We start from the raw sequence: 27,875 nt of genomic DNA on the forward strand, positions 1-27,875 counted from the left end.
CGTGCGAGAGTTCAGTCAGTGGAGCGGAGTCTGACATCCAACCTGCCCGGCCCAGCGACTCCCCTACCCGCCTACAAATCCCGACTGTGGTCGCCCCAAGGCAGATAACCGAGGATGCGGACCACGAAAGAAGACGGTACAGCAACGAGGAAAAACACCATGTTTGTCCACAGATATACAGAAGCGTGAGTGAGAAGACACTTGGGATTCTATTGTTTTTCCTCCATCGCTCTACCCAGGCGAGAATCGTCCACCACCCGCGCCGCGGTTCTTCCCTCCCGCCTGTGTGCTGCGTCTCTTTTGTGTGTTTTTAAATGACCCGACACCATGGAAAGAGCAACTTGGCCACGAGCGGTAAACAAGAGTAAGGAGGGCAGCCACTCATTTAGCAAGTAGTGGCGGAGGGAGGCTGCGGTGGACGCCGGAGAACGGGAGAGGGAGGAGAGGAGGACTTGCAGCAGGAGGGGAACTTCGAAAACCTGCAGGGTTGAAGATTCTATGGAGATGGCGCAACACGAGCAATGCATGTGAGGTTTCATGGAGGCTGGTGACTGGCAAAAGCGATGCGGCGATGTGGACTACAAGGAGCAGCCTTGACAGAACCAAGCAGTATCAACATGAATACAGCACATCTCGTGAGTCCCCCACATGCTCATTATTTATTTAGCCGCCTCCACCCACTTCTCTCAGCTGTCATCCCCGCACAGGCGCATGACTGTCAATCCGTCTGTACATTAAGCATTTATTTATTGGTTCGAAAAAGTACCCCAGGCAAGGTGTTCAACCAGGTAATTGCTTGGCTTAAAAAAAAAAAAAAAAAAAGAATATATATATATATATATATATATCATAGCCATACGACGGTGGCAGGTTACGTGTATCCTAGTGCAGAATGGCAGGTTACGTGTATCCGAGTGCAGAAACGTTTTACTTCAAGTGTTGTGAGTGGGAAACAAGTTCTTGGCAGTCCCCACACATATCACCAAATGTATTCTGTATTAATTTGCAAATAATCAGGTCCAGAGAAAAGAAATACAACCTTGGCCCTGCCAAGAGGAAAGGCCAGGGAATTTCTGATGCTCTCGGAGGTATTTGGCAGCGAATCAAGCTCAGGAATTGCTGCCAATAGCGCAGGTAGACCATAAAAACGGAATCAAGGGGGCAGATTATGAAAAACTGACTTCCAATTGATTCCATACTCATGCTTGGAGCTTGAAAATGCTGATCCACCCATCAAAATGAAAATTACAGAACTGAAATTCTTGCCATGTCAGAAGATATGTCTGAAAACAAGATTTTGAGGTGATTGTGATGTCACAATCTAACTCATCTGCACACACAGAGGGGTTCCTCAGTTTAGGAAAAAATAGCCACCTATCATGACATGGCATACTGTGTTACTACTCTATTTATTGTGAATTAGAGTCACAGATTTGTATATATTGCATAGAAATGTTTTTCATAAAATATTGACTATAATGATGACTTTACTACAGCTTGTCTCTAGGTTAATGTGATATCGTGTCGCATTTCATTCATGTATGACATGATTGGGTGCCAGATGAAAAAATGAAAAGTGTTTAATATAATAAAATTCATAAATCAGTCACCATTTCTCACGCCAGGTAAATTTTGGATTTGTGTTTGTTGATTACTGAGCTAGTTATTATAGTAAGTTTCTTTCGGCTTGTCCCGTTAGGGGTCGCCATAGCATAACATGTCAGATGAACGCTCATACTTGTTTGGCACAGTTTTTACGCCGGATGCACTTCCTGACGCAACTCCTCTTGGGTAGTAGAGGCCTCAGTGAGATATGAACTCACGACCGTATTATATTTTTTGTTTTTATTGCTTTAAACATAACACACAACACAATGACGTAGAATAAAAACTGGACTGTGCACTGTGCATCCATCGCTGGTTCCCCCATGGTCAACAGGTTCTCACCTCCGGTCAGGGCAAAAAGTATGGTAAACATACACACATTGTTATGGAAAACGATGCAACAAATATATAAATAATTACGAAGGTTAAGCTGAAACACACTTACCGGTGAAAAGTTAGATCTTTGCGACCTTTGCAGTTTTGACAACCATATTGACACAAAAAAAATAAAATAAACCTCACGTATTCCAATTAAATTCGATGTTATTATGTTTCACAATGTACCATTGTAAGGTTGTCAAAGGACATCAACTTTCACGTGAAATAGGACCCAAAGTAATGTTTTGAGTTGACCACATGAAAGGGGCCTGTGCGCAGTTCAGTTTTGATTCTACGTCATTGACTAAACATAAAGGGGTGGCACATACTGGTTAAAGATTCATGTACCCCTTGAAGTTAAGTGGTGCTGTGACACAGCAAAACCACGAGAGGGCCCCACTTTTCAATGGACTTTGTCACATCCTAAACTAAAGAGTTCAGTCCAATTTTTTTCAGTCCCGGTGGATTGACATTTTTAAAATTGTTCGGCACCAGGGATCTCTGCACTTTATTAACTTTCTAATACAAATACATGTTGTTGTTAATCCTGGTCCCATAGTTAATATGGGCATATTATGGGCAATTGCTTGTAAAGGTTAAGTCCATGGAATGCTTGCCAAAACATTGGAACCAAGTATATCTTTATTTTTTGCCAATATCTGAAAAAGTATGTGAGCGAATCATTCAGCACTTTCGCTCTACTAGTATCTAAGAGTGGGGCTAATTTACACAATAAACCCCATTACATCATTACCTTGCTTTGGAGCCATTTTTAAAGTGTACGGAATGCCTAATTTCCAACGCAAATAATCTTATCTAGACAAAAATATATATATATTTTGGGTAAAAACATCGAACCAGATATGCATTTTATGGAACAATTGAACATACAAGTGTTTATGGATTAAAGTTCATGAACTTTGACCTCGTGTCTCTTACCTGCAAAACAACTCATTTTGTGGGCAGACCTCTGATGTCACAAAATCTTGGATGTCCTGTTTTGGAATGACGATAACCTGGGAGTGTTTTATATTCACGCCAAAGAAAAGCCCATCTGTTTCGAGAATTCCTCAGTGATTGTAAGCTAAAACCAATCTGTAAAAATGATTTGTTATAAATTTTATTTTATGATTAAAATTCTGACAAACAAATATCAGCGTTCATTTGAGATGACACGCTGTGGCGACCCCTAGCGGGACAAGCCGAAAGAAAGCAGCATTATATCATTATATTATTACTTATTTGTGAAAATATACCAACTTAAGAGTACGTTATTGGCTTCTACGTGTTCTGGTGCAATAATGAGCATTTTACACGCAAAGTAGTTGTCCCGGTTGTCGTGTACCAAATCACTAAATATACGGCATTTGCATAATTTCTAAACAAGACCAACAAACTTCCTATATACATTCAGAATATCGAAGCCTTTACTTTTTTTCAGTTTCTGACTAACTAAACCAAACAAGAACTTCAAGAGCAAGAACCTAACACTTACCAGTCGATATTTCTAATGCGAGGCATTTCCTCCACAATGGGCCTGACTGCTGTGTCGGCTTCTTCATCGCCAGCTACTTCGTCCTAATTAGAATGTGTTTGCTGTCTAACTGTCTCAAATTGATAATCTTCAACGCCTTCATAAAGCTCTTATTCTTCACAATCTTCGTGGAACCACTCAGAATAATGTTCATCGCTCGAATTATCGAAAAATTCATCGGCATTCTTACAGTGTAATCCTAGGGGATCCATGTTGTTGTCACAACGTCCTATGTCACGGCCATGATTGGCTTTCTCCGCCACGGTTCCGTCCTTTTCCGGCGGATACGGCAATGTGCGATAATTTGTTGCAAATAATCAAAAAAATAAAAATTTTTCCTTCATAACAGATTTAAGATTCGCATTCAGCATAAAAACTGTATAATATTAGCAAAAAGTTGCATTGCGATCCTTCCATTCCCTTTAAGGATAGGCTGTATTGCAGCAACTGGACTCAGTTCTCTGAAATCCAGGGCATAATCATGCAGAGACACCAGCATCTAGTCGCAGTCCAAATGTTAGACTTTACGTTGATTTGATTGGTGAGAAGGGTATTGTCCAATCATGAGCATTTTATACTGATCAGTTGATGGAGTTTATTGTCATATTTCACTGACCCGATATGACGTCATTGAGCGGCTCCGCAAGATATTTACTATGCGTCGCCTTTGTGCTCAGTGTGTTTGAATACAAAAGTGAGTTTATTTTTAGAATTGTCAAATGTCTTTTGGTGTATAACTGTAAGTATTGGATGGCCAATAAAGGTATTTTAAAAAATGTCAGCTGCGTGGGAGGACAACATGTAATATGGGGATCAGACAACAAGACAAATCTTCTTTTTCATGATTGCACGATGTCAGACTATTTCAATAAAATCTCGTATTCCCATTCGACTGCCTCATGTTTTTTACGATCATTGGACTTTATCTTGTCAACTCAAATGCGAGTGGACACACTCGTTAACCTGGGGATGACAAGATGAGTGGATTGCGGTGACTGCATTATAAGACCAAAATGGGGGGGAAAGCATGTATTGGTGGTCACTGGTGCTCAGGACAGGAGAGGACTTTGTGTAAGGCTTGCTTTCAACAAAACTTTACTAAGCCGAGCAAGCTTTGGTTGTGTGGAAACACGCTGCTGTTGTGTTTATTATTATACAGATTATTTATTCCAACCTTTATGGTGCCAAAGAATGTATTTTAGAATCGAAACATTTCACGGTACACCAACAAACAATGTCACAAAAAGTGGATATTTTTGTATGTACTTAATGCTATCTAATCGACCATTAATTTGTTCTCTCACTATACCTCACTGACATGAACACATGAACAAAGATACATTATTAATTGTATATATATATATATATACATATATATATATATATATATATATATATATATATATATGTGTGTGTGTGTGTATAATATATACGAAGTATACAAAAATATACAATGAATGAACTGGGCATTTACAGTGAAGAAAATAAGTATTTTAACACCCTGCTATATTGCAAGTTCTCCCTCTTAGAAATATCATGGAGGGGTCTAAAATTGTCATTGTATGTGCATGTCCACTGTGAGAGAGATAATCTAAAAAGAAAAATCCAGAAATCACAAGGTATGGGTTTTTTTAACGATTTATTTGTGTGACACAGCTGCAAATAAGTATTTGAACACCTGAGAAAACCAATGTTAATATTTGATACTGTAGCCTTTATTTGTAATTACAGAGGTCAAACATTTCCTGTAGTTGTTCACCAGGTTCACACTCACTGCAACCGGGATTTTGGTCCACTCCTCCACACAGATCTTCTCTACATCAGACAGGTTTCTGGGCTGTCGCAGAGAAACACAGAGTTTCAGCTCCCTCCAAAGATGTTCTATTGGGTTTAGGTGTGGGGACTGGCTAGGCCACGCCAGAACCTTTATATGCTGCTTACGGAGGTATTCCTTGATTTTCCTAGCTGTGTGCTTCAGGTCATTGTCATGTTGAAAGACCCAATCACGACCTGTTTTTCATGCTCTGACTCAGGGAAAGAGGTTGTTCCCAAAAATCTCACAATACAAGGCCGCGGTCATTCTCTCCTTAATACAGTGCAGTCGTGCTGTCCCATGTGCAAAAAACACCCCCAAAGTATGATGCTACCACCCCAATGCTTCACATTGGGGATACTGTTCTTGGGATGAAACTCATCATTCATCTTCCTCCAAACACTTTTAGTGGAATTATGACCAAATAGTTCAATTTTCGTCTCATCTGACCACAAAACCTTCTCCCATGACTCCTCTGTATCATCCAAACCGTCATTGGCAAATTTAAGATGGGCCTTGACATGTGCTGGTTTAAGCAGGGGAACCTTCTGTGACATGCATGATTTCAAGCCATGACGTCTTAGTGTATTACCAACAGTCACCTTGGAAACGGTGGTCCCAGCTCTTTTCAGGTCATTGAGCAAGTCCTGTCGTGTAGTCCTGGGCTGATTCCTCACCTTTCTAAGGATCATTGAGATCCCACGAGGTGATATCTTGCATGGGGCTCCACTCCGAGATATTGACTGTCATGTTTAGCTTCTTCCATTTTCTAATAATTGCTCCAATAGTGGACCTTTTTTCACCAAGTTGCTTGGCAATTTCTCCGAAGCCCTTTCCAGCCATGTGGAGTTGTTAAATTTTTGTCTTTGGACAGCTCTTTGGTCTTAGCCATGTTACAAGTTTGAGTCTTACTGATTGTATGGGGTGGACAGGTATCTTTATGCAGCTAATGACCTCACACAGGTGCATCTGATTCAGGATAATACATGGAGTGGAGCTGAACTTTTAAAGGCGGACTAACAGTTCTTTGAGGGTCAGAATTCTAGCTTATAGACAGGCGTTCAAATACATTTTTGCACACAAATAAATCATTTAAAAATCATACATTGTGATTTCTGGATTTTTATTTTTACATTGCCTCTCACAGTGGACATGCACCTACGATGAAAATTTCAGACCCCTCCATGATTTCTAAGTGGGAGAACTTGCAATATAGCAGAGTGTTCAAATACTTATTTTCTTCACTGTCAATAGACTAACCCTAATTCATTGTTCCATCTTGTGAACAGATTTTTTAAACTCGCTGATCGGTGATTGGCCCCAAAAATCCTGATCGTATAAAGCCTAAAAAATGTAATAAATCAAAGAAAGTGATTAATTTATTTTTTTTGCAAACTACTGAATTTTCTGTACTTGCATAAATCTCGCGTGTAATGGCACAAATTACAAGCATATGATTGCACGATGACACAAGAGGTGGGAGTGTGTCGTTATTGTGTTGCACAAGCATACTGAGAATGGCTGCCGCGAAGGACCACAGGTGCCGCCCTTTCTGGCACAATGCTCATTGTATGCTTTTGCTTCTTAAAGCTGCACAGGATGGGAGATTAGGTTGTTATGAGTGCAGAGATCTTGGCTGGCATTTATTCCTTACACATCACTTTCACTGGTTCCAGAGATTGGACAAAACTGGGTCTCCAATATATTATCCGTACTTTTATTGGCTGAGATCCTGCACGCCACACAAGAAAATTGGCTACCATATTGTCATAGAAAGCCCTCAAAGTCCCATGTGAACCAAGAGCTACAGTTCATCTGATACTATGCCACAATTGGAACTATAAAGACTGGATTTATGTTATAGCATTATTACTTTTAAAAACTACATGAAAAGCAAACCCCAATATAGTGTAGGGATGAGAAACAGAATAGTAACAAAGGACAACGATGGACGATATTCCCAATATTTCATTTAAGAAGACCCCTTATAGTTTGATAATAAACTTTTGTACAGTCACTTTTTGGTACCTTACTAAATAGCATACAAGACCAAACTAAACTGCATTGCTCAATGCCAACGAACACTGTAGGATGTTATCGTCTGTGTCAGCACAGTGGCTGTCTGCCAATGTTGGTGGTTGTGAATATTCCTTCGGAAATCCACGCCCAGTTCCTCATCTGGAGACAGTGCCAATGGCACTGGTCCAAAATCCTGCATCAATTGTCTATGCTTTCTGGCATCTTCACCTTACCACAGGCCAACAATCGCAGAGCTGTCACCTTGTTCAAATAATTGCGGATACTTCAAATACTTCCCATGAAAGAAACTGAGGTAAAATGTGCATAATGTCATATTTTCCTTTTCAATATATATTTACTGTAGGTCCACTGTAAAACCTTTTCTTTCTTTTGGGGGGAAACATTTCAATTTACATGGAAGGTTCAAAACGCCAGCCACCTTGATGTTGGAGAAATCTGGCTACATCCATTTAAATAAGTCATGAGAGACAAAATAGTGTCAGGAGAAACTGGCAAGACCACCACCTCTCACCTTGACATTATTCTCTTTTTGTATGTTTGCAGGTGTAATGACTTTCTAAAAGTTGTTTTGACAATAAGAGCCTGGTGAACAAACCCTTAGGTAAGGGTTCCTTGGAAGATTTGTTTTATGACAAGCCGCCATGAGTCGGCATAGCCTGAAGAAGAAAAAAGTAAATTCCTAAAATCCTTCTCAAGCCATGGCACAATATAAGGATAGTAAATGAATTCTTCTTTCCAGTATAGTCCACCCAAGAGCACAAGCATATTTCTCGAGAATTAAGATATGTTTTCAGTCTTTTCTTTGTCATACAATTTTTACTCTTTTGGACAAAAGACTTACAACTGTGGGGGGAAAACAACCCTCAAAGGTAAATACAGAGACTGTAGATCTGACAGTGAAACCCAAGCTAAGACGATGATGATGTAAACATAAAACATTGAGAGAAATGGAGTCAGAATCCTTCTATGCCAGACTCAGATTGTGGTGTGCTGTGACTATATCGAAAGTTAACTGTGGATGGAAACTATTTTAGAGGATTTGCTGTGTCTAGTCTGCATCCTAACTCAATGTATGTTTGATTGCACATTGTGAGTATTCAGAAAATTAATAATTAGCCATTTCACATTGTGAAGTGTTGCTTGCATGTATTTTATAGAACTGTAAAAGTTATACAGTCTGGAGTCTTAAGTACAAGGGTCCATCTGGTTCTGTAGCATTGGCAACAATGCATTGACCATGCCAGAAAATAATAGCCTACCTTGTTGCTCCTTGTTGCTTTGATTTGGTTTAGTTAACTTTAATAAAATATTTATCTTTCAGTCATTTCATGACAAAAGTTGAGCCAGCATTCTTCAGTTGCAAAGTACAAATGTCGATGAATAGTCTATTTCAAATTTCCTAGGAAATATATGGATCTTAGACAGACATGACACACCTCTTGCTTTGAAATGGAAAATGTGAGTGTCAGAAAAAGAAATGAGAAAAGTATGTAATAAGTTGTAGTTGTTTAATTTTCTATGATAATGCTTGAAGTAAAAAAAAAAAAAAGTAAAAGTGAAAGATAAGGGTCACAACTTTGCTCTTGTGTTGGTCGTGTGTTATATATATATATATATATATACTGGAAAGCCTTGGCCTCACAGTTCTGAGGTCCTGGGTTCAATCCCGGACCTGCCTGTGAGGAGTTTGCATGTTCTCCCGAAGCCTGTGTGGGTTTTCTCCAGGCACTCTGGTTTCATCCCACATGGATGGATGTGTATATATATATATATACGCTGTGCCTTGTGAAAGTATTCGGCCTCCTTGAACTTTTCAACATTTTGCCACATTTCAGGTTGCAAACATAAAGATATAAAATTAAATGTTTTTTGTCAAAAATCAACAACAAGTGGGACACAATCATGAAGTGGAATGAAATTTATTGGATATTTTAAACTTTTTTAAAAGATAAAAACCTGAAAAGTGGGGCATGAAATATTATTTGGCCCCCTTGGATTAATACTCTGTAGCGCCACCTTTTGCTGCAATTACAGCTGCGAGTTGCTTGGGGTATGTCTCTATCAGTTTTGCACATCGAGAGACTGAATTTCTTGCCCATTCTTCCTTGCAAAACAGCTCCAGCACAGTGAGGTTGGATGGAGACCGTTTGTGAACAGCACTTTTCAGCTCTGCCCATAGATTCTCAATTGGATTCAGGTCTGGATTTGACTTGGATATTCTAACACCTGTATACGTTTATTTGTCAACCATTCCATTGTAGATTTGGCTTTATGTTTTGGATCAATGTCCTGTTGGAAGATAAATCTCTGTCCCAGTCTCAGGTCTTTTGCAGACTCCAACAGGTTTTCTTCCAGAATGGTCCTTTATTTGCCTTCATTCATCTTCCCATACATTTTAACCATCTTCCATGTCCCTGCTGAAGAAAGCAGGCCCAAACCATAGGCTGCCACCACCATCTTTCGCAGTGGTGATGGCATGTTCAGTGATGAGTTGTGTTGCTTTTACGCCAAACATATCATTTTGCAATATGGTGAAAAAGTTTGATTTTGGTTTCATCTGACCAGAGCACCTTCTTCCACCTGTTTGCTGTGTCTCCCAGGTGGCTTCTGGCAATTTTTAAATTAGACTTTTTATGGATATCTTTCAGAAATGGCTTTCTTCTTGCCACTCTTCCATAAAGGCCAGATTTGTGCAGTGTACAACTGATTGTTGCCCTATGGACTCCCACCTCAGCTGTAGATCTCTGCAGTTCATGCAGAGTGATCATGGGGCTCTTTGCTGCATCTCTGATCAGTCTTCTCCTTGTTTGAGGTGAAGGTTTAGAGGGACGTCCAGGTCTTGGTAGATTTGCAGTGGTCTGACACTCCTTCCATTTCAATATGACTGCTTGCACAGTGCTCCTTGAGATGTTTAAAGCTTGGGAAATCGTTTTGTATCCAAATCCGGCGTTAAACGTCTCCACAACAGTATGTCGGACCTGCCTGGTGTGTTCCTTGGTCTTCATGATGTTCTCTGCACTTTAAACAGAACCCTGAATCTATCACAGTGCAGGTGCATTTACAGTGAAGAAAATAAGTGTTTGAACACCCTGCTATATTGCAAGTTCTCCCACAGAGTAACCATGGAGGGGTCTGAAATTTTCATCGTTGGTGCATGTCCACTGTGAGAGAGGCAATGTAAAAAGAAAAATCCAGAAATCACAATGTATATTTTTTTCAAATGATTTATTTGTGTGATACAGCTGCAAATAAGTATTTGAAGACCTAACCAAACCAATGTTAATATTTGGTACAGTAGCCGTTGTTTGCAATTACAGAGGTCAAACGTTTCCTGTAGTTGTTCACCAGGTTTGCACACATTGCAACAGGGATTCTGGCCAACTCCTCCAGACAGATCTTCTCTACATCAGACGGGTTTCTGGGCTGTCGCTTACAGACACGGAGTTTTAGCTCCCTCCAAATATTTTCTATTGGGTTTAGGTCTGGAGACTGGCTAGGCCATGGCAGGACCTTGATATGCTTGTTAAGGAGCCACTCCTTGGTCTTCCTGGCTGTGTACTTCGGGTTATTGTCATGTTGAAAAACCCAGCCATTACCCATCTTCAATGCTCTGACTGAGGGAAAGAGATTGTTCCCAAAAATCTCACAATACATGGCCGCGGTCATTCTCTCCTTTATACAGTGCATCCGTCCTGTCCCATGTCCAAAAAACACCCCCAAAGCATGATGCTACCATCCCCATGCTTCACATTAGGGATGGTGTTCTTGGGATGGAACTCATCATTCTTCTTCCACCGAACACCGTTAGTGGAATTATGACCAAAAAGTTCCATTTTGGTCTCATCTGACCACAAAACTTTCTCCCATGACTCCTCTGTATCATCCAAATGGTTATTGGCATACTGAAGACGGACCTCGACATGTGCTGGTTTCAGCAGGGGAACCTTCCATGCCATGCATGATTTCAAACCATGACGTCTTAGTGTATTACCAACAGTCACCTTGGTACCAGTTCTTTTCAGGTCATTGAGCAAGTCCTGTCCTTTCATTGAGACCCCACGAGGTGATATCTTGCATGGGGCTCCACTCCGATGGAGATTGACCATCATGTTTAGCTTCTTCCATTTTCTAATGATTGCTCCAATTGCGCACCTTTTTGTTTTTACCAAGCTGGTTGGCAATTTCTCCATAGCCCTTCCCAGCTGGGTAGAGTTGTACAATTTTGTCTCTGGTGTCTTTGGAGAGCTCTTTGGTCTTGGCCATGTTACAAGTTTGAGTCATACTGATTGTATGGGGTGGACAGGTGTCTTTATACAGCTAACGACCTCACACAGGTGCATCTGAATCAGGATAATACATGGAGTGGAGCTGAACTTTTAAAGGCGGACTAACAGTTCTTTGAGGGTCAGAATTCTAGCTTATAGACAGGCGTTCAAATACTTTTTTTCAGCTGTTTCACACAAATAAATCGTTATCATTTATTGTGATTTCTGGATTTTTTGTTTTGGATTATCTCTCACAGCGGACATGCACCTACGATGAAAATTTCAGACCCCTCTATGATTTGTAAATGGGAGAACTTGCAATATAGCAGGGTCAAATACTCACTTTCTTCACTGTACAGTGCACACACATATATATATATATCACACATGAACATCATTTTTAAAAAGTGCATACGCAGGATTTAGGTTTGTGAATGAGGCCAGTGTCAACATCATGGGGGGCATTCGTGGAAAAATCTCCCCCTGTGGACTGTGTTTCAACTGCCCCCTCACTACAGTCTTTTCATGCCTAGCTTGAAATATTTTTTATGGGTAAAAGTATTTTTCATCCACCAACAGTGAGACAAAGATTATATGCAAAATGATTGGTCATATTCATGTAGTTACATCTCTTCGTGCCAAAGTACTGTAATGTATACACATCTGATAGACCGATAGATAGGGGACATTTCCATTAAATAAATAAAGAGCAAGACCAGCTGGTGTTTGAGAGTGCTAACCTGAAAATTGCTTCTATCATATGATAAAATAAAGTAAGATCACTAAATTATGTCTGAATTTTGCCGACACAGCTGTAAAACATAAGCCTCACAGTTCTGAGGTCCAGGGTTCAATTCCGGCCCCACCTGTGTGGAGTTTGCAAGTTGTCCCCGTGCCTGCGTGGGTTTTACCGGACACCCCTGTTTCCTCCCATACCACAAAAACATGGAACATTAATTGGACACTCTAAATTGCCCCTAGGTGTGATTGTGAGTATGACTGTTCTCTGCCTCCATGTGCCCTACGATTGGCTGACATCCAAATCAGGGTGTACGCTGCCTCCTGCCCGTTGACAACTCGGAAAGGCTGAAGCATTCCTGTTACCGTTGAGAGGATAAGCAGCTGAGAAATGAATGGATGGATGGATGAATGGATGGATGGATGGATGGATGGATGGATGGAGACATGCTTCAGATTGTTTTTAAGAAAAGTAAACTCGAACCTCTTATGTGAGTGAATACCCTCAAATTGAGTTATCTTGTGGAAAATATACTGAATGACAAAAATGACCTCAGTTTTACTAAATTAAAAGTAATATCTTCATTGCTATTCTCCAAGCTTTCTTTACACATTTGGGGAGGCAAACGTAGGATGATAATACATGACGCAAAGAAACTAAAGTGGGGAAAAAAGGATTTGCTGGACTCAGTTAGTTTCACAATATAGTTTAATTCAGTTGAAATATATGTGGTCATGTCATGAGAAATGAATAGGGGTGATGTTTTTTTTTTTTTTAGAATGACCAATGATGAAATAGAATGACCAAGTAACAAAGAGCTACCCACTACAAAAATGCAAAACATATTTATTTTAAAGTATATTGAGGATTCTTTATGTGTAAATGTATGTTTGTGTGCCTTGCATAACTGCATAAGCCAATATTACACAAGATAATTAACTTTAAAAAAAAATTTGTAACTATCTGAGTTCACGTTGATGATCACTAAACACCATACAAATGAAAATGCACACCTGTGCTGTGTCTTTCATGTCAGTGGATTTGTCTAACAGCAGTGAGAAACACTTAAAATCTCCGATGTCCTTTTACACATCAGCCATGGTTTCACAGCACCGTGTAACTGTACTCCTTTACAGCAGCAGAGATTTTATTGAAGATAATATTTCCGCCTTAATTTTAAAAGATCAGAACAACGACTCAGCTATGCCTCTTTTATGTGTGATGTGACGAACACGGAAACGACGGTGGCGGCTTTCACTGTTGAACTATATTGTGGGAAAAGTGACTGCTGTGCGGCCACTTGGGACTTTAGTTCATTCACTTTTCTCATTCCGAGCTTGCTTTTCGGCGGAATGTCAGTGTCATATTTTCCATAAACAATTCGAAAAAGCCGTTCCACATTTCACTACACTGGCAGATGAGGCAAACGCACTTAAAAAATGACATCGGGGAAAAAAAGTCCACCTCAGATTCTGTATGAATGTGATGTTTTGTCTTCTTTACTGCAGCCTCCATACTCATGTTTGTTAAGCGAGGGCTTAAAATAGGGGGGAATTCACTGACAGCGTTTTTTCCTGTACTGTCTGTTGTTTCCACATGCGGAGTGAGCTAAAGTTAAAAAAAAATCCAGCAGATGTCTTTTTTCTGTTTGTTTTTTTTTGGCACGCCGTCGCGATCGACCGAAAGTGAATCACGATTGACGTATTGACCACCCCTGCTCAAGAGGGTTTACAATACAATTCACAAGAAAAAAAATGTCTATATGATCTTGTAGTGAAAATAGCTTTAAAGAAAAAAAATCCTGTGTTTGTTTGTGTAGTTGGGTGGTTGTATGTGTATTTACAGTGCTGTGAAAAAGTAATCGCCCCCTTCCTGATTTCTGTTCATGATTTGGCATATCTACCATACAAATGTTTCAAATTATCACACCAATATTAGTATCACTCAGAGACAACCCGAGGAAAGACAAAATGCAGATTTTAAATGACATTTAAATTTATTGAGGCACACAAAAAAAATCAAAACCTTTCTGATCCTCTTTGTTGTTGTTATTGCCTATGAACCTTATAACAGGTTGTGCCACCCTTGGCAGCAATCACTGAAATCAAGCCTTTGCGATAATTGATGATGAGTCTTTCACGTCGCTCTGGAAGAATTTTGTCCCACTCTTCTTTGTAAAATTGTTTCAACTTTGCCATATTAGAGCGTTTTTAAGCATGAACTACCTGTTCAAGGTCACACTACAGCATCTCAATTGGATTTAAATCTGAATTTTGACTTGGCCACTCCAAAAGTTTCTTTTTTATTTATTTTTTTAGCCATTCAGAGGTGAACCTGCAGGTGTGTTTTGGATCGTTGCCCTGCTGCATGATTCATGAGCACTTGAGTTTGAAGGCACGAAATGATGGCTGGATGTTCTTCTTCAGGACTTGTCAACCCACAGAATGTTTCTCCAATAGTCTTGAGGATCATCAAGATGTTTTGTGGCAAATGTGAGATGAGCCTTTGTATTCTTTACTGACAGCAGGGGTTTTCGTCTGGGAACCCTCTCATGGATGCCATTTTTAGCCAGTGTCTTTCCTATGGTAGAATCACAAACACTGACCTTAACTGAGGCAAGCGAGGTCTGCAGGTCTTTAGATGTTGTTTGTTTTTTTTGGTGTGTTTTTTGGAACCTTCTGCATGAGTCGTTGTCGCACTCTTGGAGTAATTTTAATTGGTTGTCCACTCCTGGGAAGGTTTCCCTCCATTGCCGGTTTTCTCCATTTGTGGATAATGCCTCTGACAGGTGTGTGATGGAAGCCCCAAAGCCTTGGAAATGGCTTTGTAATCTTTTCCAGACTCACCACTTCTAAATCTGTGGTTAGTCACAGTGACTTTGTGGTTTAACAAGCGGGGAATTATCTTTTCACAGAGGGTCAGAAAGGTTTGTATTTTTTCTGTTCCTTAATAAATTGAATTGTCATTTGAAAACTGAATTTTGTATTTCCTTGGGTTGTCTCTGAGCGATATAAAAAATTATTCTGATGATTTGAAACCTTGGTGTGTGTGTGTAATAGATAAAAACAGAAATAAGGAGGGGGCAAATACATATTCATGGCACTTTACAACCGTATGTCCTAGCACTGGCTTGCTAGGCTATATTCAATATTCTTGCCTGCTTGCAAGTTGTATTCTATTTAAAGTATGTGAAAGTACCTCAAGCAATCCTGGAATAAATGTTCTTTCCCGACACCAGTTACAAATACCATGTTTTTCTTCATTTTGTCCCACCACACCCACGCACACACGCAGAAACAAAATATTGGTGCAGTGAATTGTTGCTTCCGTCGACCACGTTAACGAGTGTATCCAGCCACGTTGACCGGTGACACGTTTTCTGGTTTCGTTTCTCCGACAGTGTTTGATTTGATAAGATAAACTGTAGTGATCGGAAAAGATGGGGTACAGTGCTATCGTAATAAAACGTGTAACGTTGCCCCTATCTGCCCAAGAAACAGCTTGATTTGAGGGCAGTAGTCTGACATAGTGCAGTCGGAAAAGACCAAATTTGTCTTGTACTCTGATACAGTCATTTGCTGCATGTGTGGCCATTGCATGTTTAAAGACTTCTTAAAAGCTGATGATATTCAATACTTATTTAGCTGGCACTTGAAATCTCTCAAGCCCTGGTGATTTCCTACATGAGGATTGATAACCTTTTAAACAAAGCTATCCTGAAATCTCATTGTTTGGTCATTTATTATGAAGTGTGCACAATGGCAATGAAATGTTAATCATTTTTTCCTCACGAGTTCTCATAATAATTGAGCAAACACATCAAGAAATTAAAAAAGTTTAACAACCCTCCACCACCACACACACACACACCACACACACACACACACACACACGCTATCAAAAACAACCGACTGACAAATCCTGTATCTCAAGACAAACCAAGCTAAAGCTGCAGAAAAAAAAAAAAAAAAAAAAAAGCTGACCTACTGAATATTACATTTGCTTGCCTGGCAAGTGGACCAAAGTTACTTTCTTTGTGTTTATCAGAAGAGAGTTGCACAGTTTGCTTTTTTCTGTATTGTTCTGCTTGGAAATTTTAGTGTTCATTTGTAACTGTTTTTCGCAATGTTAGATGGCTGCACAGGTGTGAGGAATAAAACGTAACACTTGTCTGATGATCTGTTATGTGATCATTTGGCAAAATGACTGCTAAAGTCAATTTTGATTGACAGCTGATTTAACAAGCTCAGAATATTGGCTTTTTGTGTGGAGCCAGCATCACAGAGTGTGGTTATATTTTTCTAGTAAGATGTCCATCTGTGAATCTACAATTTGGGATTGACTTCCTTCCATCGGTTTCTGTATTAAGCAATATATAAGAACAAAATATTGTAAATGGCTCTCATGATAATGAATATACTTCTAACCCTACTGTACCTTCAATCTTCTTCTTTTCCTTTCGGCTCGTCTCGTTAGGGGTCGCCACAGTGTGTCATCTTTTTCCATCTAAGCCGATCTCGTGCATCTTTTCTCCAACGCCCACTGTCCTCATGTCTTCCCTCACAAGATCCATCAACCTTTTCTTTGGTCTTCCTCTCGCTATTTTGCCTGGCCGCTCCATCCTCAGCACCCTTCTACCAATATACTCACTCTCTCGCCTCTAAACATGTCCAAAGCATCGAAGTCTGCTCTCTCGAACCTTGTCTCCAAAACATCCAACTTTTATTGTCCCTCTCATGAGCTCATTTCTAATCCTATCCAACCTGTTCACTCCAAGGGAGAACCTCAGCATCTTCGTTTCTGCTACCTCCAGTTCTGCTTCCTGTTGTTTCTGGAGTGCCACCGTCTCTAATCCGTACATCATGGCCGGCCTCACCACTGTTTTATAAACTTTGCCCTCCATCCTAGCAGAGACTCTTTTGTCACATACCACACCAGACACCATCCGCCAACTGTTCCACCCCGCTTGGACCCGTTTTGTCACTTCTTTACCACACTCTGCATTGCTCTGTATTGTTGACCCCAAGTATTTGAAGTCATCCGCGCTCGCTTTCTCTTCTCCCTGGAGCTTCACTCCTCCTCCTCCGCCTCTCACATTCATGCACATATATTCTGTTTTACTTCGGCTCATCTTCATTCCCCTCCTTTCCAGTGCGTGCCTCCATCTTTCTAATTGTTCCTCTGCCTACTCCCTGCTTTCACTGCAGTTCACAATATCATCGGCGAGCATTATAGTCCAAGGGGATTCCAATCTAACCTCATCTGTCAGCCTATCCATTACTACCGTCAAAAAGAAGGGACTCAGCACGGATCCCTGATGCAGTCCCACCTCCACCTTAAATTCTTCTGCCACACCAACGCCACACCTCACCGCTGTTCTGGTGCCCTCATACATGTCTTGTACTATTCTTACATATTTCTCCGCCACACCAGACATGCGCATTCAGTACCAATGTTGCTCTCTTTTTACTCTATCGGTTATCTCTAGGTCTACAAAGACACAATATAGCTCCTTCTGTCCTTCTCTGTACTTTTCCACGAGCATCCTCAAGGCAAATAATGCATCTGTAGTAGTCTTTCTAGGCATGAAACCATACTGTTCCTCACAGACACTTACTTCTGTCCTGAATCTAGGCTCCACTACTCTTTCCTATAACTTCATTGTGTGGGTCAACATCTTTATTCCTCTATAGTTTCCACAGCTCTGAAAATCACCTTTGTTCTTAAAAATGGGGACGAGCACACTTTTACACCATTCTTCTGGCATCTTCTCTCCTGCTAGTATTCTACTGAATAAGTTGGTCTTCCTTTCTCAACTTCCACCACTTGATTTTATGCTCTACCTTTGTCTTTTTAATCATCCTACCCGCTACCATAGTCATCCTACACACCACCATCCTATGCTGCCGAGCCACACTCTCCCCCACCACTACCTTACAGTCGGTAACCTCTTTCAGATCTGCACAAAATATAATCCACCTGCGTGCTCCTTCCTCCGCTCTTGTAGGTCACTCTATGTTCCTGCCTCTTCTGGAAATAAGTGTTCACCTCTGCCAATTCCATCCTTTTTGTGAGGTCCACCACCATCTGACCCTCAATGTTTCTTTGCTGAATGCCATACTTACCCATCTCTTCTTCATCACCCCTGTTTGTTTCGCCAACATCTCCATTGAAATCTGCACCAATCACATCTCTCTCTCTCTCTCTCTCTCTGGGATGCTAAGGACTGCTTCGTCTATTTCCTTCCAAAATTTCTTTCATCTCAAGGTCACATCCTACTTGAGGGACACAGCTGCTAATCACATTATACACTATACCCTCAATTTCAAATTTCAGCCTAATCACTCGATCTGAAACTCTTTTCACCTTCAAGACATTCTTAGCCAGCTCTTCCTTTAAAATAACCCCTACTCCATTTCTCTTCCCATCTACTCCATGGTAAAAGAATTTAAAACCTGTTCCTCAGCTTCTAGCCTTCCTCCCTTCCCACTTGCTCTCTTGGATGCACAATACATCAACCTTTCTCCTAATCATCACGTCAACTAACTCCTGAGCTTTTCCTGTCATAGTCCCAACATTCAAAGTCCCTACACACAGTTGTAGGGAGTGTGGATGCCTTTTCTTTTTCTGCCAACTAAGTCGCTTTCCTCCTATTTTTTTGTCTTTGACCTACATTACCTGAATTTGTACCTACGCCTTGCAGATTAACAGTGCGGGGGCTGGCATAGTTTGCATGGGCCACGACCTATACGTTATGGAAGTCATTTGATGAACGCTCATATATGTTTGGCACAGTTTTACGTCGGATGCCCTTCCTGCCGCAACCCTCTGCATTTATCGGAGCTTGGGACCGGCCTACAGGATGCACAGGAATTGTGCACGCCTTTGGACTGCAAATAGACAAAAACAAGCAAACAGATAAACAAAGTCAGCACATAAGATACACAAATTACACACTAGTTAGTCTCTGTTAGAGTTAAAGTCAGATAAAACCAATCAAATATACAAAATCAACACGTAAGATACACAATTTAGACACTACTTAGTCCATGTTAATGTCAAAGTTAGATAAAAGCAATCAAATATACAAAGTCAACACATAAGATACAGAGTTTACATACTACTTAATCTCTGTTAAAGTTTAAGTCAGATAAAAGCTATCAAATAAACACAGCCAGCGTATAGATTATACAAATCACATACTACCTGTGTAAAATTATAATGGATATGACGATTCAAAGGACATGTGGATGTAAGGGATTAGGTAAGATTGCTAGCGCGCTAAACTAACTTGGGCCGAGCAGCCTCAACGTGAACGATACAGCTAGTAGTAGTAGCCCCCTCCTGGACAGCAACGTGAGAAGGCGGCGACACCGTCGCCCCCTCCTGGACAGCAACGTGAGAAGGCGACGACAACCTTCGCCCCCTCCTGGACAGCAACGGTAAAAGGCGGCGACACCATCGCCCCCTCCTGGACAGCAACGTGAGAAGGCGGCGACACCATCGCCCCCTCCTGGACAGCAACGTGAGAAGGTGGCGACACCATCGCCCCCTCCTGGACAGCAACGTGAGAAGGCGGCGACACCATCGCCCCCTCCTGGACAGCAACGTGAGAAGGCGGCGTCAGTGTCACTATCGCCCCCTCCTGGACGGGAACGTATGGGCGTGCCCGTCTCCGACAGAGCAGGAATGTGGAGCGTCCGCGGGCCGGTCGCCACTGGTACTCCAGAGCACGGACGAGAAGCGGCTGTGGAGACGTCGCCACATCCTGGACAGCAACGTGAGGCAGCATCGGGTCGGTCCCCACTGCCACGTGAGCTTGCAGTGCATCCGTTGAAACAGCAACGTGGGCGTGGCGCGGTGGGGAATCCGTTTCCAGGGCAACGTGAACGAGAGTCGGCAGAGAGTCAGTCGAAACTGACACGTGGGTGTGTCTCGGGAGCGGGTCAGCTCCGACTGCCGCGTGAACTCTGCTCGGAACAGCCAAAACCTCGACGTGGGAATGGCGGGGAGGCGGGTCAGTCTCCACAACTACGTGCCCTTGGCGAGGTGGCGAGTCCGTACCCACTGCGACGTGCACTTGAGGTGGCGAGTCCGTTCCCACTGCGACGTGCATTTGGCAAGGGGGCGGGTCGGTTTCCACCTCATGAACAAATTTCTCAGGTTTTAAGGCTGTTTTCTCCAAATTGCACATTGCATGTCCTTCTTGATATTTCTTTAATAAAATTTAGACCAGGACTTTTTTGTTTCACCTTTCCAAATGACATTTTTTCCAAAAGCTTCTCAACACTCCAGTGTCGTGTTTTCGTCAGCTTTGTAGGTTCTCTGTAGCAGGAGCAATAGCAATACGAGAAAATCATTGTCATTATGCTTCTCTTGCTTAAAAAGATTTTTTTTATTCATGTCACGTGTCAATATGAGTGTATACATACTGTATGTAGCAGTGTGCATCTGATATATTGCTGCAAACTGGGCAGTCTGGATGGTCTCACTTCGACAGGTAGCCAGTGTTGATAAGCTTAAGGTGATTGACGCAGGAAGATTGTTATCGCCACAGGCTGACAGTGGCTTTAGCTCCACTGCCTGATGGACCCTGAAAACTCATTGTGACCGAATGCGTTTGCTCTCTAGAAATCGCTGCTTGACAGGGGGTTGATGACACTGACTTGCCCAAGCACCTTGTTGTATTATTCTGCATCATTTTGTGCAAACCTCCACTTTATATTATAAGCGTAATAATGACATGCATGAATTACCATTTCATGTCCAGCACATTTATTAAGTCCTTTGAGACTGTAATTTTGTAATGTGATCCAATTTTTATATTTGGTTATAGTAGTAATTTTATGACAAAAATCACTTAGAAACATGCTCATTTAATATTACTCTCTGATCTATTCTACAAATACTGTATGTGCTTTTTTCACCACTACCAGGCAGAATTCTGTCTGTGGCTTCTTTTTCCGCCATACACGCAGATCATTTAATGCACAGCCATTTTTCCATTTCTAATAGTTCCAATACACATAAGTCTATCCATTTTCGGTCCTCCTTTTCCTCACTGGGGTCACAGGTGTGCTGGAGCCTATCCCATCATCGGGTGGGAGGCGGGGTACACCCTGAATTGGTCACCAGCCAATCGCAAGGCACATATGAACAAACAGCCATGCAGACTCACATCCCAATGTATAATGGTTTGCAATTGTCCTGATCCTTCCTCTCAACGAACCACATCCCATGTTGCGTTGTCCGTCCTAGTCCACTCAATGTGGCCATATTGATGCCTCTTTTCGTTTTAAAATGTCCGATTAGATTATCCTAGAGAGGTACTTACAATTGTAGGCTACCAAGAAGCACATAATATGGGAGTGTTTTAAAAATATGATAGAACTGCATTCGTGGTGTCAAAGCAAATCACCAATACGATGAAAGTGTGAGACATAAGTACAGTAATCCATCATTTTTCGCAGTTAATTAGTAGAACCACCCGCAAAAAGTGAAAAACTGCGAATTAGCGGGGATGTATCTTTATGTAAGTACCAGATTGAATGTTTAAAATATGTAAACAATATTTATGTATTTGACACAAATCTTTAATTATATAACCGTATAAATATAATATATAGAGTATTAGAAATGTATAATATAATTATAACACACTTACAAAACACTTACTGTATTACATCACTGTATATTTACCATTCATCACTCGGAGACAATAGTGCTGGAGCAGCCGCGTGGGTACCAGAATGTTTAATCAACAGTTCAGCATTTATACTTTGCCCACTTGAGACAAAGATTACAACACTAGAAGTGTCTAGTTAAACAATAATAAAATAACATATTTATTGCAGTACAGAAAGTCACAAACAAAGCAATCGTCTGCTGTCTTCTCTGTAGCACCGAATGTCCGCGACACCCGGTTGTGGCGTCACTTTCGGTGTGCCGCTGTGACATCACTTCCGTTTCTCCGGGGCTGTCGTGCGGGTACCAGAATGTTTATTCAACAGCACAGCATTTACACATTGGCCTCTTGAGAAAAAAATTACAACACTACAAGTGTCAAGTTAAAGGGTCACTGATAGCCCAATATAAAGTACATTTTAAACATTCTAAAATAGATATTGTAATGAAAAATACATATAACATTATTCACTTCAATGTCTTTGTTAAAAAATAAATGTGAGCGTAGAGCGCGTCATCAATGCGCAAAGTTTCAGAAGTGTCATTCTACGACATCCAAGTGGTCACCATATTGGCTGCATCCTCTGTCCGTGACGTCACCCGGACATTCGCCAATGAAAAAACGTGGTGCACCCTAACTATGGGAGACGAACACGCCCCTTCTGACACTGGAGCTCTTTTCGAAAAGAACACCACACAAACGAGTTAAGTTACTAAGGCAATATTACACAATTGTTTCGAACCATATTCAGATTATAAACGATCACGGCCAAACCGCCTCCCGTCCGAGCCATTGCGACTCATCACAGCCAGCCGGTGTTGCTTATTTTCGGCGCCGAGGTGACTTATCACGGAGCCAAGCCTGCTGCTTTAGGGGGTTCATAGCCGCCACAGTTCGCGATGAACAACACCGTCGAGCCGGGGCGATTTACGGCGTTGTCTTTGCTTGCGGCTGAGTGCTGCATTGTGGCAGCGCTCTTCAGAGCCATCGGCGTCCGCGACCCCGAAGCACTGCCTTCGCTGGCGAAGCGACGCAGCACCCCGACGCTGTCCGACGCGCACATCAACACATTTCGTATGCGGATCTTTTGTTACGTTATGAGAGAACAATTACGTGGTCTGCCCCAAACTGTTATTTTTTTTTAGTAGCTGTATACACACCTACCTGTCATTTGGAACCCACGAAGATCTCGTCCTCTGCACCCGTGCAATCCAATTTTCACGACGAACCGGGTCTCTTGCAAACTTATGAAGGGTAAATCCATCCTCCCGAGTGTTTAAGCAATGTCCAGCAATGCAAAGAGCCGGCATTTTGGCTAACATGAAGGAACAACGAGCTACCTTCCTGGAGGTAAAACTCATGGAAACAAACGAGTCAACTTGAGGGCGTTCCTGCCATGTACTTCCTGCTTCTTCTCGAAAACAAATCCCTCGAGAGGATTTCATGGCGGGAGTTACAAAATGCTGTATATGTCAAAATCATGTTTTGTGGTGAAAAAACGCATGGGTCCATGTCGGCTGCCGTTTTTTCATTAATAACATAATAAAAATCATGCATTTCATGACAGTGGCACTTCAATAATAATAGTCAAAGTATGGTGTTGGGAGAGTCACGGTCTGCGGCTGGTTTTCTGTTTCAGAACCAGGACAACTTGCCTTGATTGATAAAACCATGAATTATGCTCTTGATCAGAAAGTATTTGAAGTGACTGAATTTTCTGACAACATCTTAATTGCTGGTGTCTGGTTTGGACTTTCGATTTGAGTTCTCTGCCATGGACATCATCAGGCTAGATCTCTGTCTATTTTGTCTGAGTGCAATGATTGGTTTTTGATGTGTTTCTAGATTTATGTCATGGTCAGATGTGATAGATAGCTTACAAACCAAGTGTTGAAATGGTATATGCACTTCACATCCAAACACAAACAAAATCACTCCATCCTGGTGCAGTTTATTTGGAGATTATTTTTTGTATGTGCTTTTATATGCTATGGGAGAGGAAGAAGAGAGCTTTTCAGAATTTTCTGATGCCCCTTCTGACACGGAAGCTCTTCCGGAAGAAGAGAACATTCACAATCGAGTTAAGTGACCGGGGTAATATTACCCTAGTGTTTTGAGCCATATTTAAATGATATGCGGATCACTTCCAACTAACAACAGACTCCCTGACAGTTTGTATGACAGTATGTAGCGTACTCAGGAGGACCCATGCCGGGCAAGGTAACTACTTCAGGGGTGCCCAGACACCAGTGGCCGGTTAGGGCAAGAGCTCCTTTCTCCTCCCGCACGCGGCCAAACCACCTCCCCGCCCAATCCACCTCCGCATCGGGGCTAACACCGGCCTGCGCACATTGACACATTTAGCACCTCTGTCCTACGTACTTATTAAGTTATTATGACGCGGCTCTTTTGTTACTTTCTGAGAGGAGGATTTCGTCGTCCCTCTCGACTATTTTTTGTTATTGCTCTATACACAACTACCTGTCATTTCGAACCCACAAAGCTCTCATCCTTTGCATCGGTGCAATCCATTTTTCAACCAGGTCTTTTGGAAACATAAGAGTGACTCCATCCTCCCAAGTGTTTGAGCAAAATCCAGCAATACAATGACCTGGCATTTTGGCTAACACGCAGAAAAAACAGCTAATCTCTCACAGGTACTATAAGTGTAAATATGTGACCCTGCCACAGGAGGCGTCTGCAAAAATCATCACTTCCTGCTTCTTATTCAACACAAAGTCTGAGAGAGACTTTCCGTGACGGTAGATGAAAAAAAAATTACTTACAATTTATTTAATCCAACACCCTGTAGAAGGATATAACGCCATCAACACAATTCCTAAACTCGACAGCTTGGACCATAATGTCGCAGGTGTTTAAAATTTTTCAAACCAACCTTTGCTTGCCGAAAAGCCACGTCCTCGAGGGGTTGAATGCTTCATTGCAGCTTAAAGTTGATGTTGACCACATCATTCTTTATGTGGTGCGCCACTGATTGATTCACACTAGAATGGCACCGCAAAAGCGTAACTTCTGTAGTCTTTGATCATATCCAAAAGTTTCACTTTTTTACCCATCCATCACCTCTCTCCCCTCCTCTTCCTCATTATAATCAGGGCAATTTTTTTTTTTTTTTTTTTTTTTTTGCAATCTGCTGTCCACAAAACAAAAGCGGCTTTATTTTCAAGCAATCCTCTAATTTTGCATCTTTCACTTCAGCTTGGGTGTTTCGGCAGCTGCTTTAAGATCAGGCACGACCACTTTGGATACATTTTGAATGAAAGAGGTTTTGCACACAGAGTCAACAGCCGTGGAAAATGGCGTGTTGGAAGAAGAAGGGAGGGAGAAAGTGAGCTGCTGGGTGGAGCTTCAATGATGCATCCAATTATCTCCAAGAGGCAGATCTGGCTTTTTTTGGAGGGGTGAGGGGGGCTTCTTAAAATGATATAGTACTGTGAGATGACCTGTCTTTTGTTGGGGGGGGGTGCAATGCACTGAATCCCCGAAAGGTGATCCAGCGAAGTGGGGAGGGATTATATTAGACAACTAATATGCAATTTGGTATAAGTGAAAATTAACTGCCCCAAATCTAATGCGAAGCTTATTTTTTTGTTTCTGTCTTTACTTTTCAGATTAGAGGAAGTGACCATTATCATATCCTGAACAAGCAAGATATAGACCATGATGTGTGACCATGTGCTCATCTAAAGTTCCAAAGAGAACTCTTTCAAGAAGAAACCATTAGATATTACTCAGTGGCACCAGGAGCACTTTTAAGCTGTGCTATGTGAAAGACTCCAACCAGATATTTTACTTCATCTGTCAGGTCAAACAACTTTTATTTTGTGCCACCACATGTTTGAGGTGACTGTATCTGACTGCCGCCGCCGCCCATTCTCGAGCAGCAGCTGCAACAGCCCCCATAACCCCCAACCTGCACCATGCCGTGGAGACGCCGTCACTGCTGTCCCATCAAGATGACTTGGACCGTCAAGCGCTCATTATTTCGGACCCATGTGGCAGGCCTACTCTCACTTGCGCTGCTCTTTACCCTCTTCTCATTTTTCAGTCGGCAGGACTGGCTGCCTGGCCGTACCGGGCCGCGGGAAAACCCTCTGGCCTACGCTGTCAGGAGTTTCCGCCATCCTAGAGGGGAAGCCAACCAGAGTAGCTCGCTTAGGAGCCTTTGGCGGGAGGCGGGTTTTGTAGCATCAAAGCCTCTTTTCAATCTTAGTTCTCAGCAGGTAGAAGGGGCTGCCGGGGAGACAGGAGGAGAACTTGGTGGAGGAGGAGGTGTCCGAATAGCTGCAATGGGACTTGGAGACTCTATGAGTGCCAACAACAGTTTACAGAAGGAGATGGGTGTGGGAGGGAGGCTCAGTGCTCAGCCTTACCGTTACATCCTGAACCAGCCTTTCAAGTGCAGCGACAGTACACCATTCCTCATCCTACTCATTGCTGCTGAACCTGGCCAGGCTGATGCTCGTAATGCCATACGGCAAACATGGGGCAATGACAGCATAGCAATGGGCCTGGGCTTCGTACGTCTCTTCTTGCTTGGTATGGGAACAAGCTTGGACACCTTCCTTCAGAGCAGAATTGAGGAGGAGAGCCGCGTTTACCATGACATAATCCAGCAAGAATATCAGGACACATATTACAACCTGACGATCAAGACTTTAATGGCCATGAACTGGGTGGCTACATATTGCCCACACGCCTCTTATGTGATGAAAACAGACAGCGACATGTTTGTCAATACAGAGTATCTCATTCAGAAGCTGCTAAAGCCCGAGTTGCCTCCAAAGCAGAAATACTTCACAGGCTATCTGATGAGAGGCTACGCCCCAAACCGAAATAAGGACAGCAAGTGGTACATGCCGCCAGAGCTGTACCCAAGTGAGCGTTACCCGACATTCTGCTCTGGCACAGGGTACGTGTTCTCAGGGGACATGGCAGAACTGATCTACCAGGCCTCACTCAGCATACGCAGGCTTCACCTTGAGGATGTTTATGTGGGAATATGCCTTGCAAAGTTGCGCATCGACCCAACACCACCTCCCAATGAATTTCTCTTTAACCACTGGAGGGTGTCTTATTCCAGTTGTAAATACAGCCACCTTATCACATCCCATCAGTTCCACCCAAATGAACTTATCAAGTACTGGAATCACTTGCAGAGTAACAAGCACAATGCCTGTATCAACCTGGCAAAGGAAAAGAATGGAAGGTATAGGCACAGAAGGTTCCATGGAGAGCGGTCTCCTTGAAAATTTGTAATTAGAGATGTGTGCAATCTAACAGCTGATGCAGGACTTTTTGGACCTCAGCACAACTTATTATACAGTATAGGGAAAGCACATTGTTTTTGGTATTGTGTACAGTTGATCTTTTAAACTTTTTTTGAGAGGGAAATGTCAAGTATTGTATAAATGTACTTTTGCAAAGGTGCAATGACACATTTGCGATATGGAGCATGGAGACTGAAATAAAGTTTGTAGAGTATTCCACACAGCTATCCAACTAAAGCTTCAAAAGACATAAATGTGTTTACACAGACAAAGGGAAATGTACTGTATATGTATTTTGTTGAAAGTTATACTACCTAAATATGAATGAAAATCTTTGCCGTTGATCACTTCATCTGACCTCTTTCTGTGTTTCTGTCGGTGTTTAATTTTCAGATTCATTAAGTACCACAAATTCTAAAGATTTATCTGCCATATCCTGTATTTTATCTAAAAAAACAAAATAAACATGAAAGCACATTGAGATGACTGATTATTTTATTTCCTTTCATCCTTTATATTGAGTAT

General features: G+C 41.8%; 1 protein-coding gene across 1 annotated transcript; it reads left to right on the forward strand.

The window, feature by feature from the left end:
- Positions 1 to 27,821, forward strand: b3galt2 (UDP-Gal:betaGlcNAc beta 1,3-galactosyltransferase, polypeptide 2). Its single transcript, XM_061825041.1, has 2 exons — positions 1 to 635; positions 25,692 to 27,821. Exon 2 carries the CDS (start codon positions 26,001 to 26,003, stop codon positions 27,327 to 27,329), a length of 1,329 nt encoding a protein of 442 aa, XP_061681025.1. The 5' UTR covers positions 1 to 635; positions 25,692 to 26,000; the 3' UTR covers positions 27,330 to 27,821.
- The last annotated feature ends 54 nt before the right edge of the window (positions 27,822 to 27,875 follow it).

This window comes from Syngnathoides biaculeatus, chromosome 7, assembly GCF_019802595.1.
Source record: "Syngnathoides biaculeatus isolate LvHL_M chromosome 7, ASM1980259v1, whole genome shotgun sequence".
Lineage (NCBI taxonomy): Eukaryota > Metazoa > Chordata > Actinopteri > Syngnathiformes > Syngnathidae > Syngnathoides > Syngnathoides biaculeatus.